Below are 15493 nucleotides of genomic sequence, written 5' to 3'. Positions count from 1 at the left end.
TATCCTGAATGTCTCCCTTCTTGGCTAAGATGAACTGTAAAATGGCACAGTTTCCAAACTGACCAGAAGTTTAGCTAACTCTGGATAGTCCTCAAATAGTTCTCTGTGGCAAAGATCGTACGAGAGATCACAAAAGGAACTCCCAAACCAAGTAGTTATTTCAAGCTGTGTGTGGGCTCCTTTTAATGAATTTTCCATAAACGGAAACCCACTGGGTCACTCATGGTTCTGTATACCAGAGAGCAAGCCCAGTAGTATAGAATTGGCTGCATGGCATAATGCAAAAATAAACTTGTAAGAGAAAGTGTATTCTTCTTTTGCCCTTTAGGATGAAGCATACAGGGGCGCCTGGGTGGCTCAGTCGTTAAGCGTCTGCCTTCGGCTCAGGTCATGATCCCAGGGTCCTGGGATCGAGCCCCGCATCGGGCTCCCTGCTCAGTGGGGAGTCTGTCTCTCCCTCTCCCACTCCCCCCTGCTTATGTTCCCTCTCTCGCTGTGTCTCTCTCTGTCAAATAAATAAATAAAATCTTTAAAAAAAAAAAAAAAAAAAAAAAAGGATGAAGCATACACCAGTAGAGAAAACCATCTGAGAAATTTCTATCTTGGTAGCTTTGGACCACTATGTGCTAGTCTTAGTACAAAGAAAAAAAGCCAGTGTCAGTTCATCTGGACTTGAGGAAGGCTTTGGTTGATCTTTCATGATCTCCTAACTCTATGCTCTTGGGTCTAAATGAAAAATAAGCACATCAGGTCTTACTCTTAGACTATGCATGAAGGCTTATAGCATAAGTGAGAGCATTTGGTAAGTGTTAAAGAATTTGACCAAAAAACAAGATTGTATGGCACGTGCTCTGGGTTTGAATTCTGCTTCCACTAATGACTGTGACCTAGGACAGTTATTTACTCACTGTAAGACTCACTTTTGTAGCTGGTAGAAACTTAACGATAATAATAATAAAACATTCTAATGTGGGTACAAACCAAAATATTATAAAGGTTATTTTTAATTCTACTGCCTATCACAGAGTAGAGATTTGATGCACACACGTTTGAATGGAATAGACAAAACAGAATTCCATCTTCATATTGTCCATTTTTTGTTACCTGCACATACCGTTACCATACCACTCTACCTCTTACATATTGAGAATGCCAATTAGAGATTTTGTATGTTTGGGACTAAGAGTTAGATGATTAACAAGAAAATCAATTAAAACATTTAATAATAAAAATTATACACATATATCGGAAACTAAAACATTTAAATAAACATTCATTCACCTGTATTTCGAGAGTTGGCCAAGGCTTTTCCTGGAATCTGTGTTTGCTCCCTGAAGTCCTATGCTGTCTTTCTTACAAAACCCTGTTCTATTACGTATGGCCCATCCATTTCAATTTTGGCACTTAAAAGACATTTATGAAACAAACTGATTATTCTAGACGTTTACCCCATTTTGTTTTTACAGTTGTCTCAGCTACTCCAAATTCTGTAGTACATTTTTGTTTTTTTTGCTTCTTTGTGGCTCATCTTTATCAAGTCATTCCCAAAGCATTTTCCTAGAAAAATAATAATTTTTTCACACCCATGTTGATTAATTTACATAATATTTAACTGAATTACTTAAGGATAGTTACAACTGTAGCATATACAGATACATACATACAACTAGCATGAACAGATTCAGCAACAAACATACAACTGACTTTCGTGAGGGACCAACTCCGCGGTAAGAGCAGATAAAAGATGGCATGTCAGAGGAGGAGGGATAGCTGGGAATTCAGGTCACTGGGGCATCCGCTGGTTCTACAGAGGGAGTAGAAGGCATGGGTGAGTGTGAAAAGTGGAGATTGGAAAAAGAGGGTTCTGCTGTCCAAAGTGGTTTCACAAATAAAACAGTGGGGCAAGAAGTAGGAAGGGAGTTAAAGCAAGACATTTATTTCCAAGCCTATTAGCTAATTAAATGCTGTCAAACCACAGAATATTTTTTTTAAAGATTTTATTTATTTATTTGTCAGAGAGAGAGAGAGAGCAGGAGCAGGGGGGAGGGGCAGAGGGAGAAGCAGGCTCTCCACTGAGCAGGGAGCCTGATGCGGGGCTCAGTCCCAGGACCCAGGGATCATGACCTGAGCTAAAGGCAGATGCTTAAGTGACTGAGCCACCCAGGCGCCCCAAACCAGAGAATATTATAATGGTAGCTAGAATGGACTTTGGAGAACAACGATTCAACTCACTCACCACCATCCTCTACTAACATTTTATAGATGAGGAAAGATGGTTGGGTTGAAATAGAAAATTCTTTAACCACTGTCCGCCATTAAAAATGGAAGAAGGACAAAATTATCAGAGATGGCGCTTTAAGTGTCTTTTCAAGGAGAAGTGCACTGGGGCTTCGGGAAAACCAGGCGGGGTAGCACTAGGTTGGAGGACTCCCAGATGCCCTCAAGCACAAGTGGTCTAGACCAAAGGATGGACGCATAGGGAATGGGAGGAGGAAGAAAGAAAAAATAAAGAGAAAAATCCCATTTAATTTTTCTTTAAAAGCCAAACATAAAACACCCAAAGCAGAGTGGCCCCTTCTACAGAGAGCACTTTAGGCTTCTGCCGACACACCTGTGCACATGTCCTAGCCTTCACAGATGTTTGTCAGCGGTTATGCATTTTACAGAGAAATTTATTTTTGAATTCTCATGGATTTTAAATACTATCAGCTGACAAAGGAGATGGAGCCAGTGTTAAGATGATGTGTCCTCCTATGGCATCTTTTTCATTGCTTTTCCAGGAAATGCTGAAGAAAGTAAGAGACAGGACTGAGATGAAGAGCTCTATTGATCTTGCCCATCCTCTGTCCAGTAGCTGGTTCCAGAAATTCTGTGTGGGAACTGGGACTAACCAGAGATTGAGACCTACCCGTCCATGTTCGGCCACACAGTTCTGTCTTTTTACCAAAGTGGAAAATTTTCAAATAAAACACAGAGGCCCAATAGAAGTTGCTAAAAACAAGTTATTTTGCAGTTCCTCATGGCTTTCTGATTTTTTAAAAATATAAATGATAATCCCATGCCTTGGAGAATCCCATGCCTTGGAGAAATTACCTTCACTAATCTAATCCTTAAGTCAACCTTATTTATTTATTTCTCTGTGGATTCCTTTCACCTCAACTTCCCTGTATTTTGAAGAAATGGCAACTAATTTCCAAAGCATGGTTTCTGGAAACCAACAGTGTCATGTCCAATTGCCTAGAAAAATATAAATTGCATCAGCTTTCTTGGTCAGATCTTCAATTTGTGTGGCTCCTTCTAGTGAGGAACACAAGCACCATCTTGGGGGTCGGTGGTTCCCATACCATCCTCATCACTTCTTGGTAAGGGAAGAAAGAGTCAGCTGATGAGTAAATGGGCACAACTGAGCCATGTTGTGGGAAAGGGGGACTGATGGGGAGTCAGGCTGGAGGAAGTTTTAGGAATTCCAGTCCTACCGAGATGGGGCTCACTCAGCAGTAGCACAGAGGACAAAGGTGTCCCTTTGCACCTCAGAGTCAAGGCTCTTGAAAGTGACATGATCTTTAAAAATGGTCTTTCAGGAAATCAAAGGTGAACAGCAAGAGAAAAAAGCATTTCTCCTTGCTTCCATGTGTCTGCAAGTTGCATCAGGAAAACTTCATTCCCTAGCTTTGAAGATTTTAGAAATATTTAAGCCAAATCCACACAAGGGGCCTTGAGAGAGGTAGCATAAACCATTCAAGTGACCAAGTAGCCACCAAGCTTTTCCATCTTGCTCTGTTTCCTTCGAAACACTGATTGCTACTTGTAATTATTTATTTCTTCACTTCTTTGCCATCTACCCCTCGCTAGACTGAGCTCCTTCAAGGCAACAACCATCTTTGTTTTGTGCACCACTATATGCTAAGTTCCTTCTACAGTGCCTGGTGCACAGTGGGTGCTCACCAAATGTGTGTTGAATGAATAAATAGATTCCAAATTTCTGAAAGATTCAGAGCAAACCAGTTTCCACCCACTACTGGTTCATTTCTTCTTTCTACTAATGTTGATGAACTTTTAGCCAATAGAAAGCCCCAGAGAAATTCAAGAACATATTTTCTCTAGAAACCCTCAGGTCACGAGGGTGTCTTGAGAAGATCCCCAGAGCAGCCCTGATTTTGCGTTGTATTCTTTTTGTTGGTTAGGAGTCCTTTACCTCACAGGACTCTGAAAATTCTCTTGGTTCCAAAGTCCATAGCCTGAGGTGAGATATTTTGTTCTTTTCTTCTGGTTTATCAGCTCATATTAGGTCTAGTCAGCCCTGACGCTTGTCATGTTCCAGTAAGAAGTGAATGTGTTGTTAATTAGATGAAAATGCCCAAATGCTTATGAAAAGGGCCATTCTTTACCTTTGTCACTCCGAATTCAAAAGGGAGTGCTGTTTCCCTAGCTCCCATGCTTTTCCCAGGTCAAGGGGCTTCTGTGGGATTTCCTGTGTTCTATAAAGAAGAGAAGTTTGGAAAAAATTATTGTGTTTGGTCTGCCACCTCCCCACAGCCTGAAAATAGTCAGTGTTGATCCCTGTACCATAAACAAACAATAAAAACCAAATAAACCACCCCCTACACACAAACAACACTGTTTCTTAGCATGTGATTTCTGTAATTAGTGTGAAGAACTAATTCCATGTTCCCTTGAAGATCTAGAATACAAGACAGAGCACCCAGTTGGAGCTGTCCTCCCAAGAAGGACCCTCACTCACGAAATTTTCTCTCCTGCTGTACTGGACCTCTTCCTGACATTATGTATAGAAACTTCTGAAACCCTGCCTGTTCCCTGAGGTTTTTCCTAATCAACCTGAAAAGAGGTGGTCCTTTAATTTTCTTGACATCATTTACCTATAAGAGTCAAGACTGGACCATATGATGTTCTGGAAGAAATATCAGTCTTAAAATTCTAGGAATTTTTCCATGAATTGCAGGCTCCATGAGGACAGGGTGTATGTCTCACTTACCAGCATATTCCTGGTGCATTCCTGGTAGGCATTCAGTGCATAGCTGCTGCAAGAATGAATGAATGAATGAATGATCAGGATGACTGTTGATGTAAATGCAGTCTTCACACATCACCAACTCTTTCTTTCACTCTACATCAAGTCCTAAATATAGCTACAGCAACCTCCCCATTTAAATATTGTTAGTCTCCCACCCTCCATGTTTCCAATCTCTTTGACTTGCTGATTTTTTTTTTTTACAACACTTACCTTCTAACATGCAATTTATCTGTAATATTTATTCTCTTACCCACCACCCAAGTGTATTGTATACTCCGCCAGAGCAGGGTTTCTTGACTTTTACTTAACTGCTGCATTCTAATTGCCCAGCACAGAGCTTGGCACATATTAAGGGCTCAATAGCTATTTGTGAAGCGAATAAACGAAAGAATAGTTATTGAGTATGGATTCCACGCATTGGAGTCACTGCAGGGGGGATTTTTTAAAATCCCAAATCCCAGCTGCACACCTGTGGAATCAGAATGGGTAGAGGTCTGAATCCCAGGAGTCCGCGTTTTTATCAGGGAGTCTAGGAGATTCTGGCGTAGATTCTGGATTCTGAGAACCACTAATTCATCCAGCTCATTAGTCCTGTCATCTATGACCCTGGGTTTACTTAATACAATGTGTGTTACCACCCCCATCTTGGTCTTTGAGATTAAGCTACTAGACGCAAGAATTAGGGCTTCTGAACTTCTTTCTGTGGTGCAGCCCTGTAGGCAGGAAGGTAACGAGGCTTCAGGTAGTAAAGGACTTTTTGAGTAGAACGATGCTTTTGCACAGAAGAGCCACCCTATCTCCATGCTAACGTGTTCACCGTTTCCGTCTCTCCTAGTTCCTGGACATCTCCATTAAATGGACCACCCAGGAAACCTTTCCTCCAAAGTACCTTCATTATGACCCAGAGACCTCTCGTCAGCTGATGTGTGACAAATGTCCTCCCGGCACCTCCCTAAAACAGCACTGCACAGCAAGGCGGAAGACCGTGTGCGCCCCTTGTCCCAGCCACTACTACACAGACCGATGGCACACCAGCGACGAGTGTCTGTACTGCACCCCGGTGTGCAAGGAGCTCCAGTACGTCAAGCAGGAGTGCAATCGCACCCACAATCGGGTGTGCGAGTGTGAGGAAGGGCGCTACCTGGAGCTTGAGTTCTGCCTGAAGCACAGGAGCTGTCCCCCTGGGTTTGGAGTGCTCCACGCTGGTACGCATCGCCTCTCGACATGCGGCAAAATCAATGAGATCGTAGAGTCAGGTAGTACTGAAAGTTTAAGGGAACGCTTTTGGCCTGGTGATATTGTAGGATAGCAGATTGCAAAGGTAATAGAACCTGCTAGGTACGTCCTATGGGGCTGGCTTGCTGCCAAAGGACCGTTTCTCAGAGGAATACTTTGCCACTCGGGGGCAATTTAGTGACAAATCTCCAGTGCGGCAAAAGGCTCTTTAATGAGATGCGTGATGGAGTGCTCTTTTTTAAAGGGACACACTCGGAGTCGCACTGTGTAAATAGCTGATACATACCTCTGTGCTTCCCTTCAGCCCGGACAGCTTCAGACTGCAGTGCTTTTTGACAAACATCAGAAATGATAATTGATACCAAGAGAGTAATTAGGCTGATATTAATGAGGCTCTGGAGTGCTAACAATGAGCAGTTATAATTAGTTATGTAAAAAATGAGAATGGTTAGGGGAAATGCATTTCATTATTAAAAACGAAGCTAGTTCTTCCCTTGGCATGGGCGTCGAGTGTCTGTGAGGATAAAGACCGGCAGCATCTCTTAAAATGAGCTTATTCTTTATCTTAGACAAAACAGATTGTCAAGCCAAGAGTCAGTACTTGTCTACAAACAAAGTACTTTTCTCTTCTTGCATTTTGAACAGCATAGGTTAGGGCCAGTGTGCACGTGCACTGAATCTTTTAAAGCTGCAACCCACGTTTTTTCCTACCACATTCACGAAGCTTCAATGTAGGCTGTATCCTCTTGTGGCTTGGGAAAATTAAGAATATTCACTTACTTTACTTTTTTTTTTTTTTTCCCACTTTTCTGGAGGAAGTAGTAATCAGTATAGATTCTGAAGCAGAGTTTCTCACCCCCAGTGCTACTGACATTTAGGGCTGGATAATTCTTTTTGTGGGCAGCTGTCCGGTGCATTGTAGAATGTTTGGCAACATCCCTAGTCCCTAGCCACTAGAGGCCATCAGCACTCCTCCCTGAGTTATGACGACCAAAAATATCTCCAGACATTGTCAGTTGTCCCCTGGATGCCACATCCCCCCTGGTTGAGAACCACTGGCTTAGAGGACGCTCATTACTTGTAATTATTTTAACGTTCAGAAGTTGTGATACACAGAGCCTAAATTATTCGATGGCAAATATTTTAAGTTTAAAGGCATACGAAGGAAACATTCAAAAGTTGAAATCTATTTCGTTTCCTAAGTTGTGAATTGTTTAAGAATAATTACAGGAGGTGCAAATTGCATGAGTGTCCCTTAAAATGTCTCTAGCATGAGTATTTGAGGGAGAAATGGGTGACACTTCCTAGCGTTTATTGGATGATGCTTTGGGATTCAAAACCTAAACCAAATTGTAGGGGGCGTCAAACTCACCCAACAAAACCAAATCCGTTTAATTCAATTCAGTTCAGTTGTATATGCAGAAAAATTAATTAAGCAGGGACTCTACAGCTTGGAAACTAGAAAAATTTGGAAAATAATGGAAATGGCAAGGAATTTTATCACATCAGCATGAAAATTTGTTTAGGGAATGAAGCAAGCAGGCAGCCAGAAGACAGACAAAGAGACACATTTTATTTTGCGCTACCACAGTGGGGCTTGCTTACTTACCTCTCCCTCCCTAAAAACCCACAGGGCAGAGTTCCTCATGGAAAATAAGAGGTTTCCAGTCCAAAGAGAACGAAGGACTATGCAGTGTTATTCCAAAAAGTATTAACCATTCCTTGCTGCTGTCGTTTTGAAGTCAGATTGTCTCCTTTCTATGTTTTACCTACTCCCATCTGTCTGTGTGTCCTGTCATTCCGATGTCCTTCCGTACGGCTGGCATGGTGACATCCTCAACGGGAGAGCAGAGCTCCTCTCCTCATTATAGTATCTCCCATTTTGCCTGTCAGGTTATACCGTTTACATTTCCATGGATATTAATAAAGCAAAGTCATTTACTTAGATAGGTAAATCTTTTTTTACAGAAAGTTCTAACAACGATAAAAGAGGGAAGTCCTGTTCAGAAAGGTCATTGTTGAAAGCCTCCCAAATGTTTCAGAAACTTTACCTTCCATTATTCTTGGATTCTGTTTGTTAAAGAACTTTACAAGCTCCATTACCTGAAAGAATGTCTTGTATCGTTGACCTTCTCATCCAGATGCATGGCGCAACCCAAGCCTTCAGCATGTATCTGAAGAATGATAAGATTCTTCTTTGTGCAGTGACAGAATACTATGGAGTCAAATACCTCTGCTTATGATATTGTAGGAACTGGTGTGCATTTGGATCCCATTGAAGGAGAGAGGTGTAGTAAGAAAGTATTAAACAAAACAAAACAAAAAAATTAGAACCCTATGTAAAGTTTTTCCTAACACAATGTCACTGCAATGCTGGAAATGGCATGGGAAAGATTCAGACCATGGTTAGCCCCTTCCTCTTTTTTTTTTTGCCAGCCCTTTGTCATTTTTACTGATCAGTGCATCATCCATCCCTTTAGAAGAAGCAGGAGCTGAAACTAGAACCAAACTGTTTTGCTCTTTCTTTCTTTCTTCTGGTCTTGATACAATGAGGTGGGGAGTTTGAATTTTTAATAAATGAAGTTTATTAACTTTCTGTAGCTTTCATTTGTCCCTTTTGTATTTGTTATCTCGCCTGAGCCAGAATTGGCCTGGAAAACTATTTGAATATTGAAGTCTGCATCTGTTCAACTAGCTTACACTAGATGGAGGTATTTTCATATGCAAATACACTGTAATGTGTAATTTGGCTGCGCATAACAGAGTCAAGGGTTTGAGGGTATTTATCTTTAGTTGTTGACTGGTTCAAGTTTTTCTAACCAGCGAGTTCTCCAAACTTATCAAGTATCTTTCCACCATGAAATAAAATGCCCTTGCAATCACCCTTCCCTGAAATTTTAACGACTGTGCTCTTTTAAAACTCAATAGTTTAAGCAAACGGTTTATCATCTCCCATTTACTGTGTAGCTTAACTGCAGGCTTACGCTTTTGAGTCAGTGACCAACTTTATTGCCACCTTCAAAAGTTTATTATAATGTTGTAAATTTTTACTTCTCAAGGTTAGCATTACTTATGAGTTGCTTCACAATTAGGATTCAGGAAAGACAGGACTTCAGGAGGCACCGATTGGAATTTAACAACCCAGCGTTCAGTGGGTACTGATTTCAAAGAATGCTATTATGGCAGACGCACAGCAGTTATCTTCATGATTTTCCAGAAAGAAATGTGTGAAGAATCTGGCTGAAAACCTTACCGATGCTTGAGCACAGGCAGGACAAATGAACACCCTTACTGTTTCCTTTCCTCTCATTTCGTGTTTTGTAGGTAACAGCAAAACACACTTGTGTTTGTATTACAGGGAAGGGAGACTGCTGAGGGGCTGCTAACTGTAGAGGTTTCCTTCTCTGTCTAATGAAGTGAAAAATGCTTGAAGTTTTGTGCAACATGATAGTAGCAGTAAAAACCAAGTGGAAAGTCTTTCCAAAACGGTCTTAAGAGGAACTGTCTGCTGTGAAAGTATTTGAGAAGAAAGTGCTAAATTGCTTGGTATTTTCTGTAGGAACCCCAGAGCGAAATACAGTTTGCAAAAGATGTCCAGATGGGTTCTTCTCGAATGAGACGTCATCTAAAGCACCCTGTAGAAAACACACCAACTGCAGTGCATTTGGTCTCCTTCTAACTCAGAAAGGAAATGAAACTCATGACAATGTATGTTCTGGAAACAGTGAATCGACTCAAAAATGTGGAATAGGTAATTATATTTCAAAATGTCAGCCTTTGTACCACCTCTGAATTGAATGCAAGATCCTCTGGCTAGCTTCTTAGAGAACCATATTTTTCCATTCTTGAATGTTAACCGGCTACGACTATTCTCTGCCTCACTAAGACCACAAGTCACAATCTCTCCAGAGGTCTCACCTTGTCATGATCGTGCTCCCAAACTTGACTTTCTCCCTTTTACACTTGAATCAAATCTTACCCATGGGGAAAGGGGTTGTGTAAAGATTATGTCTAAGGCCAAATTATCAGTCCGAATTGTAGAGTTTTTGGTAAATCATGCATTTTTATTACTTTTAAGAATAAAAACAGGAAAAAAAAAAGAATAAAAACTGGCAACCAAGAAGCATCGTGACGTAAACTGGTAACAAATCAGACAGTGCAAACCTGGCTTTGTTACCTGTGGTGTTACTGCCTCGACTGCACAGAAGTGATCAGTTCCTCTGATTGTCCTAAACTCTGTATTCACGAAGGGTCACTAGCTCCAAGCTCATTATGTGACTGCATCCCGTAGTGGTGTCATTCCTACCACTAGACTAATCTCAGACCTTCTATCAAGGATGCATCACACCAAAGATGACCTGCCTTTTATCATTTAACCAGCTTGACTCCCCCCAAGCATCTTTTCGTATGACATAGAAGAATATGAAACATAGGAATGCGGGCTGAGATATTTAAGATTCACACCCAGTTCCAACATGTTTTCACCCTGTAATCTGAATCTTCGACAAGTCATTTAGCCTTTCTGTTTTCCTAGTCAAACAATGGGATGAGGGAAGGAGTGATAAGAGGAGTGACTTCTAACTTTAACACTCTCTTTATTTAATTCATTTTTAGTTTTATTTTTATCATTCATTGAGCACTTACTATGTGCCAGGTACTTCTGCTATATGAGCTTTAATCTTTACAAAAACACTGTGAAGTTTGCTCAGGTTCAGGATAGGTGGTGAAGTGGCAGTCAGAATTCAAAGCCAGGTCTGATGAATCTGAAGACAAACTCTTAATCTATCCAGACACTCAGGCCATTGTACCTCTTTTCTAAATGGCATATTTTTTTGTGTTGATTATTTTCCCACTTAATGTATGCTTATACATCCATCTCCGTCCTTGTTCTCAAAGGTAAACTATGTGTTTATGTGTGTGCAGAAAACAGTATACTACTCTAGGTTACTTTTCATGCTCCTCTAAAGACAGTAATTATATTTGTTTTGACATTGATCTTGAAGTAACCTGTGGATGCTAGCTAACCCTTTAACGGGATATTTAATATTTACATTAAAATATGTGAATGTGTATATCGAGACACAGAATTTTTTGCTGCAATTTATTTATAGCAATGTTTTCATTAGACATTTGTTAAATTCTCTCCCCTAAATGCCCTAAAAGAACATTAGAAAGGACATAAGCCCAGTTGGGTTGACAATCTGCCACTAAGACCAGCCAACAGAGGGTTGATTTTATCCGAACTTCACATTTTAACACATTTGATTTTGAAAAACCCCGATTGTGTTGGCTTATTTATTTATTGCCCACTAGACTTCCAAGAATCCAGTTGCTAAGTAAATCTTCTTGGTTTTCCCACCTTTAGACGTCACCCTGTGTGAGGAGGCATTCTTCAGGTTTGCTGTTCCTACAAAGTTCACCCCTAATTGGCTCAGTGTCCTGGTCGACAATTTGCCGGGCACCAGAGTAAACGCAGAGAGCGTAGAGAGGATAAAACGGCGACACAGCCCACAAGAGCAAACTTTCCAGCTCCTGAAGTTATGGAAGCATCAAAACAAAGATCAAGATATGTTCAAGAAGATCTTCCAAGGTATGGTAACCTGAAATAAACAAATCAAGCAGAAATCACACCTATTTCTCATAAACAAGAAGACTATGTACCTGTTTAGTTGTGTGGACAATGTTTCCCTTCGGGAATTACTATTGGACTAAAATGTTTTCACCAAGCAGTGTTATAGAAGATATCCCTAGAGCAGTCGTGCAAGGTTTTATTCTCACCTCCTCCACACCCCGACTGCTTTTTAAAGTATATGGAACATTCTAAAACAAGAGACAGTCCATTTCAATACAGGACTAGACCTCAGGAATTCCACCTCTAGATCCCTTAGCAGTTTTATTAGCATCCCCTCTGGCCTACCTAGATGTTCTTTAAACACTTTGGATCTTATCTTGCATTTCCACCAAGAAGCTGTGTTGTATTTATTTGTATTTATTTGGTAATTCTGTCCAGAGGGCCTCCAAGTATCTTACAGATGTCCTCTCATTAATCCTAACAGCATAGCCTATTTTTAAAATTACCATTTTAATAGCATATGTTGTGAGGATTAATGAGATGAGGTCTGTAAAGTGTTTGAGCTTCTTAGAGAAAAGGGCTAGTTAAAACCAAGTACTCTCATGTTTTAGACTTTTATAAAAAAAGTCTCCTTTAGAAACTGTGTGTGTGTGTGTTATGATGGGAAAGAATCCAAGGGGAAAAGGAAGTTTCATGCAGTGTGGACTGTAAGCTTTAGGATATACAGTGGAAAGAGTTCTGACTTCAGTTAGCATTGGGAGCACCTGCCAGAAAGGAGGAGGAAGATTTTCATAATGCAGACAAAGTGAGAAACCCATCTGCTCTTTACCTGTAGTTAGATGACCAAAGAGTCCTATACTTCCCAAAAAGCCTCAAACATCTGAAACTGAGGCCTGTTATGTTAGGAGACTTAAGATTTTTGACTTTCACTTGTGCAGAGTAAAGTTTTCTTCTGTTTTTGGCAAATAAAATGTATTCTTTGAAAGTATAATTAGCCCTGAAGCAGGAAGAAAAGGGCGGGGGGGAAGAGATGGGATAAGAGAATCAGAGACTGTTAGAATTGGAAGGGGCCAAATTCTCTATTTTATAAATAAGCACATTTCAGTCCAAAAAGATGAACTGACTTGCCTTAGGGCTCACAGACAGCAAATGACTCGTGTCATTAATGGAAATGTTAGATACCCCCTCTTATGTTTATGTCCCAGCTCATTACTGAAATATTCTCTAGGCCATATGAATCCTACCATTCTTTGTCCTCATTCTGTTGAGTTTTTCAGATCTCCTCCTCCTCCATAGTAATCCTCTGGTGCTATTTATTAAAGACCATTTGTCACACCCGACTCTTCAAATGAGGTATATATCACATAACCACTAATGAAAGTTTATATTACAAAATGGCTAAGTCGAATACTTTATTCCTATTTTTCTGAAATGTTATCGTTTTAATTTTTCCAGTTTTTCTTAGAAAACTGAGGGTGATGTGTCTATAGTTTTCTACTGTTCATTTCCAAAATTAGGGCTTTTCACAAAGCTCTGCTGGATGCCTAGAATACATAAAGCACATTACCCTTTATAACACGAAATAATATTCAACTCAGTTCTCACAAATGACTAGCATCACTTAGCCCTCCCCTCCGCCATAAAAAGGAAGGGGAAGGTTATCCTTAAAATAAATTTATGAAGTTCTGGGAGAAGCTCCTTCTGCCTCACGGTCGTTTTGTGGTGGTGGCTTTAGAATATCCATTATGTGACCGTCTCTCCGGGCTTTTGCTTGTCGCAGATATCGACCTGTGTGAAGACAGCGTACAGCGGCACATTGGACACACAAACCTCACCTTCGAGCAGCTCCGGACCTTGATGGAAAGCTTGCCGGGGAAGAAAGTCACAACAGAAGACATCGAGAAGACGTTGAAGGCGTGCAAATCAAGTGAGCAGATTCCGAAGCTGCTCAGCCTGTGGAGAATAAAAAATGGCGACCAAGACACCCTGAAGGGCTTAATGCATGCGCTGAAGCACTTGAAAACATACCACTTCCCCAAAACTGTCACTCAGAGCCTGAAGAAGACCATCAGGTTCCTTCACAGCTTCACCATGTACAGATTATATCAGAAGCTATTTTTAGAAATGATAGGGAGCCAGGTCCAATCAGTAAAAATAAGCTGCTTATAACCGGAAATGGTCACTGGGCTATTTCCTCACAATAGACCAGATCCAATGAATGAGTAAACTGTTTCTCAGGCACTTGAGGGGGGTACAGTGATTTCTTTCTCATCTCCAAGGACTAGATTTGGCCACAGGGCACAAAAAGAAAGAATGGTGTGGAGAAAGAACTAACATCTCCCCCAAAAGTTCAATAAACCCCAAATAGTTTATCCAACTGATAGATCTGGTCCCGTATCTACTGACTATATTTTCCCTTATTACTGCTCGCAGTAATTCAACTGGAAATAAGAAACTAGATCCATTGTGCCTTACTAAATATGGGAATGTCTAACTTAAATAGCTTTGAGATTTCAGCTGTGCTAGAGGCTTTTATTAGAAAGCCATATTTTTTTTCTGTAAAAGTTACTAATATATCTATAACACTATTACAGTATTTCTATTTATATTCATTCAGATATAAGGTTTGTACATATTATCATCCTAAAGGGAAATTGTGTAAGACAATTTTAGAAAGAAAAATATATATTCTGTTTATTATAATGACAAATGAGAGATAAAATATATTTTTTAATGGAAAGTTTATAGCATTTCTTAATAGGTACTGCCATTCTTCCTGTGTGGAGTGTTTTTGTAATGTACTTTTACCTGTATAAGCTGTAATATCATTTTATAGAAAATGCATTATTTAGTCAATTATTTAATGTTGGAAAGTGTATGAAATATAAATTATCTGAATATTAGATGCTCTGAGAAATTGAATGTACTTTATTTAAAAGATTTTATGTTTTTACTATCTAAACAACATCATTAAAGTTTTCAAATTATTTTTCATTGCTTTTCCTCTTGCTTTTATTTGAATCGGACGTTAATGGGTCTGAGGTTTCACAGTTTTTCCTGTTCTTTTATCAGGACCACCTGAGAATTGTTAAAAATGCAGATTCCTGGACCAATTTATTGAGAAACTGAGGAGGAGGGCAGAAACCTGCATTCTTAATAAATTCCAAAGTAACTCTTACTACATTGAAATTGGAGAATTTCTGAAGTCAAGCTTAGTATACGGGCGGTGCAAACCACTTACAACCGCACGGCTAGCAGCGAGAGACCAAACTCGTTTTATTTTGGTTGCAAGTAATGGAAACTGGCACTACTTAGTTTAAGAAAATAATTGGAAGGGTGGGGTATTGGGTTGAATGATGGTGCTCTCCCAAAATATCTTAGCCTGTGAACGTTACCTTATTTAGAAAAAGGGTTTTGTAGATGTAATTAAGGATCTTGAGATGAGGAAATCATCTTGGTGGGCTCTAAATCCAACGGCAAGTGTCTTTATAAGAGACACACAAAGGGGAAAGACAGAGAAGATGTGCAGACAGAGGTAGAGATGGGAGTGATGAAGCCTTAAGCCAAGGAACCCAGGGAAGACAGGGAACAAATTCTCCCCCAGAGCCTCTGCGGGGAGTACAGCACTGCTGACAACTTCATCTTGGACTTCT

The 15493-nt window shown here is 40.2% G+C and overlaps 1 protein-coding gene and 1 long non-coding RNA gene across 3 annotated transcripts in view; one reads left to right on the top strand and one right to left on the bottom strand.

Annotated features, from left to right (window-relative positions):
- TNFRSF11B (TNF receptor superfamily member 11b) overlaps window positions 1-14828 on the top strand; it is a 28734-nt gene extending 13906 nt beyond the window's left edge. The window contains exons 2-5 of the mRNA XM_032415886.1: window positions 5868-6237; window positions 9828-10019; window positions 11634-11858; window positions 13621-14828. Of these exons, the coding sequence (XP_032271777.1) occupies window positions 5868-6237; window positions 9828-10019; window positions 11634-11858; window positions 13621-14009 (1176 nt within the window). The 3' untranslated portion in view covers window positions 14010-14828. The remainder of the gene's footprint in view (window positions 1-5867; window positions 6238-9827; window positions 10020-11633; window positions 11859-13620) is intronic.
- LOC116639474 overlaps window positions 10029-15493 on the bottom strand; it is a 253016-nt gene continuing 247551 nt past the window's right edge. Inside the window, exons 6-7 of one of the 2 annotated variants that reach the window (XR_004300850.1) lie at window positions 13676-13793; window positions 10029-11868 (exon numbers count right to left, since the gene is read on the bottom strand). This is a non-coding gene — a long non-coding RNA (uncharacterized LOC116639474). Of the gene's footprint in view, window positions 11869-12669; window positions 13794-15493 lie in introns of both variants that reach the window. The other variant, XR_004300849.1, reaches the window with a different exon arrangement.

The sequence above is a fragment of the Phoca vitulina genome, unplaced genomic scaffold (assembly GCF_004348235.1).
Source record: "Phoca vitulina isolate PV1807 unplaced genomic scaffold, GSC_HSeal_1.0 scaffold18, whole genome shotgun sequence".
NCBI lineage: Eukaryota > Metazoa > Chordata > Mammalia > Carnivora > Phocidae > Phoca > Phoca vitulina.
This window is presented reverse-complemented; position numbering and strand designations above follow the sequence as displayed.